General features: G+C 51.1%; 1 protein-coding gene across 1 annotated transcript; it reads left to right on the plus strand.

The window, feature by feature from the left end:
* Nucleotides 1-792: 792 nt before the first annotated feature.
* On the plus strand, nucleotides 793-5030 carry POU3F2 (POU class 3 homeobox 2). Its single transcript, XM_043439674.1, has one exon. It carries the CDS (start codon nucleotides 1091-1093, stop codon nucleotides 2399-2401), a length of 1311 nt encoding a protein of 436 aa, XP_043295609.1. The 5' UTR covers nucleotides 793-1090; the 3' UTR covers nucleotides 2402-5030.
* The last annotated feature ends 246 nt before the right edge of the window (nucleotides 5031-5276 follow it).

The following is a 5276-nucleotide window of genomic DNA, read 5'->3' on the forward strand; positions in this document are numbered from 1 at the left end:
GTGCTGGAAGACCATCGGGTCTGGAACCTAAAAGGAAGAGATCTGGCGCTAGCGCGGTGGGTGGAGGCGAATAAAAGCACCTTTGGGGAGGCAAGTGTCACACCCTGGAGCAAGAAGCACATGGGCACTGAAATTCTAACAGTTAGGGAAAGGAGACTTCAACGTGGGGGGGGGGGCGGGCGGGGGTGTAGCCTGACTTCTGGCTGTAGGTATGAGACGTTGGGGTGTGTGTGTGTGTGTGTGTGTGTGTGTGTGTGTCTCCCAAGGTGAATAAAAGTCGGACTCCCCCTGGCTTGTTGGGACTCAGCCTTTCTCTTCCTCTTTCTTCACTCCTTCTCCCGCCCTATTGGGAGGAGAAGGTGGCCCGACACCCCGCCCCCCCACCGCCACCCAAGTCTTGCAAGTGGCTGTGGTCGGTGGAGGGCCGGGGCGCCCCCGCCCCCCGCCACTTCTCCGCCCGGACCGCCAGGCGCGTCTGCTTGGGAGACAGATGGGGGGCGGGCCCATCCGAGAGGGTCGGAGGAGGCCGGGGGTGGGGGAGAAGGGGAGGTGAGAACTCTGAGAAACTGAATGGGGCGGGGGGGTGGGGGGAATCAGAGAACAGCTAAAAGGACTCCGCGCCCGGGGGGGTGGGGAGGAGGAGGGGGCATCTCTGCGCCAATCAGTGGCGCCGGCCTGGGAGGTTGCTAGCGGTATCCACGTAAATCAGAGGGCGCGGAGCCAATGGGAGGGGGTGGAGGGGGCGGGGCCCAGGCGCGTGCCGCTGCGAGCCGGCGCTGCCAAGAGAGCGGGAGAGAGCTGGAGAGAGCCGGGAGAGGGGGGAGCGCTGAGCTAGTCGGAGAGTGAGCGAGAGCAAGGAGGGAGAGGAGGAGAAAGAGAGCGAGGGCGGGCGGGAGGCGGCGGCGGCGGCGGCAGTAATAGCAGGAGCAGCCACAGAAGGCGTCGGAGCGGGCGTCGGAGCTGCCTGCTGGCGGGGAGAGAGAGAGAGGAGAGAGACGGAAAGCGAGCGAGGAGAGGAGCCCGAGGCGAAAAAGTAACTGTCAAATGCGCGGCTCCTTTAACCGGAGCGCTCAGTCCGGCTCCGAGAGTCATGGCGACCGCAGCGTCTAACCACTACAGCCTGCTCACCTCCAGCGCCTCCATCGTGCACACCGAGCCGCCGGGCGGCATGCAGCAGGGCGCGGGGGGCTACCGCGAGGCGCAGAGCCTGGTGCAGGGCGACTACGGCGCGCTGCAGAGCAACGGGCACCCGCTCAGCCACGCTCACCAGTGGATCACCGCGCTGTCCCACGGCGGCGGCGGCGGGGGCGGCGGCGGCGGCGGCGGCGGCGGGGGCGGGGGCGGCGGCGGGGGCGGCGGCGACGGCTCGCCCTGGTCCACCAGCCCCCTGGGCCAGCCGGACATCAAGCCCTCGGTGGTGGTGCAGCAGGGCGGCCGCGGCGACGAGCTGCACGGCCCGGGCACCCTGCAGCAGCAACAGCCGCCGCAGCCGCCGCAGCAGCAGCAGCAGCAGCCGCGGCCGCCGCATCTGGTGCACCACGCCGCCAACCACCACCCGGGGCCCGGGGCATGGCGGAGCGCGGCGGCTGCGGCGCACCTCCCGCCCTCCATGGGGGCGTCCAACGGCGGTTTGCTCTACTCGCAGCCCAGCTTCACCGTGAACGGCATGCTGGGCGCCGGCGGGCAGCCGGCGGGGCTGCACCACCACGGCCTGCGGGACGCGCACGACGAGCCGCACCACGCGGACCACCACCCGCACCCGCACTCGCACGCGCACCAGCAGCCGCCGCCCCCGCCGCCCCCGCAGGGCCCGCCCGGCCACCCGGGCGCGCACCACGACCCGCACTCGGATGAGGACACGCCGACCTCGGATGACCTGGAGCAGTTCGCCAAGCAGTTCAAGCAGCGGCGGATCAAACTGGGATTTACCCAAGCGGACGTGGGGCTGGCGCTGGGCACCCTCTACGGCAACGTGTTCTCGCAGACCACCATCTGCAGGTTTGAGGCCCTGCAGCTGAGCTTCAAGAACATGTGCAAGCTGAAGCCTTTGTTGAACAAGTGGTTGGAGGAGGCGGACTCGTCCTCGGGCAGCCCCACGAGCATAGACAAGATCGCAGCGCAGGGGCGCAAGAGGAAAAAGCGGACCTCCATCGAGGTGAGCGTCAAGGGGGCTCTGGAGAGCCATTTCCTCAAATGCCCCAAGCCCTCGGCCCAGGAGATCACCTCCCTCGCGGACAGCTTACAGCTGGAGAAGGAGGTGGTGAGAGTTTGGTTTTGTAACAGGAGACAGAAAGAGAAAAGGATGACCCCTCCCGGAGGGACTCTGCCGGGCGCCGAGGATGTGTACGGGGGGAGTAGGGACACGCCACCACACCATGGGGTGCAGACGCCCGTCCAGTGAACTCGAGCGGGAGGGGGAGGGGCAGAGCGCGGGCTCCCCCTCCCCTTTGGTCCGCGGCCCTTTCCCGACCCCCTTGTTCCCTCTCTAACTTCTGATTGTTATTTTCTTTTTAATTATTATTTCCCCGTCCCTTAAAAAGAAAAAAAAATAATAATAAGGAAAACAACTAAGGCACTGGACTATCCTTTAAACGGTAGCAGGTGTAATGATATGTTTTGACCTTTACAGGCTAGTACCCAGGCAATGGAGTGGAGTGTCTCCTAGAGAGAGTGAGCAGTGTGTGTGTGTGTGTGTGAGAGAGAGAGAGACAGAGAGAGAGAGGGAGGGAGAGAGAGAGATGGCGAGCACTGAGTTAAATACCTGGCAAAACTAAATAAATTACCAAAAAGAAAAAAAAAATCCACCAAGCCCTAGTAAATACAAAACACAGCTCCTGATGCTCGGCGTTGGCACATGCTGCTGTGTTTATTCAATGTGGATCCCCATCAGGAAAGAGGGAAAAATACACACGTTCTTTGATGTAGGCAAAACTTAACCACATAAATTTGCACTGCAAGGAAATTGAAGTTTACATGAACAAATTCACGAGCATGTTTTTTCTTTCTCCCACCGTTAATTTTGAAATTGCCGGGTTGGGTTTGGTTTGATTCCTGGGAGAGAGCTGAAGCCAGCTTTTGGCCACTCTCCATTTCTAATGCTCTTGTGTTGCCCCTCCTTATTCTTACTGTTTGTGAACTTTGGTTACCTTCAGAGCCCATCTCCTTACATTAGGGTAACGTTTATTTGCTCCTTTTACCAAAGCAAACCCGATCAACTTCATACAAAATAAACATTTCTCTGCTTTCAGGAAATAGGCATGGTCTACCCGCTTTATCCAAGGCAAGAATCCTGTTTGGAATACAAAAATGAAAGTGAAGCATTGGTTTTGGTGACCAGCCACAAAGTAAACTTCATTTTCAGGCAGTGTTTCTGGGGGAGGTTGTGGAGGGGAGAAAAGTGAAATCGATAGTGAGTGACTGACTGCTTCATTTTATCAGGCGGGGCCCATTGTGAAAGAGCTCAGAGGAAATGCCGAGGTTAAATATATTTTCAGAGTTGTCCAACAGAAGGAAAGTGGCACCTTGAAAGGAACAAGGGAAATATATATCTTCAGACACCACCGCTCAGTTCTTTGCCTTCAGTTTTAATAACTTAATTATGAGGAATTATTTGTGCTGACAGCAGCAGTTAAACTTTGTTCCTCTAATAGCTTTTTTTTTTTTTAACATAAAATAATCTGGGAACTTAATGGTGTATGCATAGACTATGATTCTTAGCACACAAAATACCCACATGCCTACAGAGAATATCTCCACTCTAGGCTGACTTTTGTCTTCACTAGCTCATTTGTTTATCAAATCATATATAAGGTCCCACACCCTATTCATATGTAATTTATTACAGAAAATACCAGTTTGACTTGGACAGCTTTCCCCCCTCTTTTACTAAAGAAGCCAAATGAAGTATAGGGAAACAATGTTATTTTCAATCCTTCCTACTCTCCCTTTGTTAACAGTTTTAAGTGCATTTTTTTTTTTTACCTTATCTTGATGGAAAACGGTTGACTCCCTTAACAAAAGACTCTTCCGAGAGGTGTAAGTGGAAAAAAAAACACAACTTGTAACTTTACTGAAAATAAATACCATTAAACTGTGATCAGTTAAAATATTAGATAATAATCAGCACAAAAGGGCGCTAAAAGGGAAAATACTTTGTATTCATCTTAAAAGTTTGGGGCTTTTTTTTCTGGTTAGGTCTTAGACAAATTTTTATTTAAAAAAATTAAATTCTCACTACCAGAAAATGATGGTTCAGCATCAAATTAGCATTGCAATCAGTAGTTAAGGTTTTAGGAACTATGCTTTATATTGTCTTTTCAAACACCTGTGATTGTTTCATTTTCAGTGTTTTTGCAAGATAAATGATGGCTTATAAATGGGCATATTTATTTGCCTGTATTTCATTTCCCCCAGTGAATGTCTCAAGGAGATGGGCATGGAGCTCCTTGGGGGTGCTTCATGCTGCCTGTTCCTGAGGTGTGGGAACTGGCCTTTAGAGAAGCAATCCAGAGCAGGACATAGAGCCAATGGTGAAGGGAGGAAATGAATTTTCAAATTCTTATTACCAAGTGGGTAAGGTCAGAAGCTGGAGTTCAGGGGATGTGTCTGTAGCCTCTAACTCTCATAGGTTTACTAAGATGAAAGTTACCACTGAACCTTACCACTATGTATATATGTTTAATATCTGTCTTTTGAAATGCAGAAATAGTTTAAATGTTTCTTTGTCTATTTTCTTTTTTTTTAAATGCTACCCAGGGAAATATTTTCATATCATTTTTAAGTGGCCTGCCTCAATGTATATTTATTTCTTTTAAAGCAAAAAGGTTCTGGAAACTGTTTTTCTGTAGCTTTAAATGAGTAGGTAAGCAAAATCTATATGGGATGTAATTTTTTTTTTGTTCAGTCTCTTTAAAAATACTTTGTTTTGGTACATTTGGTTGTGCTTGTGGGGAAAATAAAAACGCAGAGATCCTTATATATTTATGTTAAAGTAATATTTTATTATCTACATAAAACAGAAATGCACAATACCTTCGTAGTTTGTTCTAATTATTGAAATATCTTTATTTTATTTTAAAAATAGTGCCAAGTTTTAAGGGGGGAAAACCCTAGACCTTATACTGACTGAGTTGAGTTGTGTGTAAACACTTCCCTTTATACTTCATAAAGTTTTGGAATAAATTTTATGCATATACTGCCAGATTTCATGTTTATAACTTTCAGGAGCTTTTTTTTTTTTTTTTTTAAGAGCAATTATTCTTCTGGTTCACTTTTCT

This window comes from Cervus canadensis, chromosome 20, assembly GCF_019320065.1.
Source record: "Cervus canadensis isolate Bull #8, Minnesota chromosome 20, ASM1932006v1, whole genome shotgun sequence".
Classification (NCBI taxonomy): domain Eukaryota; kingdom Metazoa; phylum Chordata; class Mammalia; order Artiodactyla; family Cervidae; genus Cervus; species Cervus canadensis.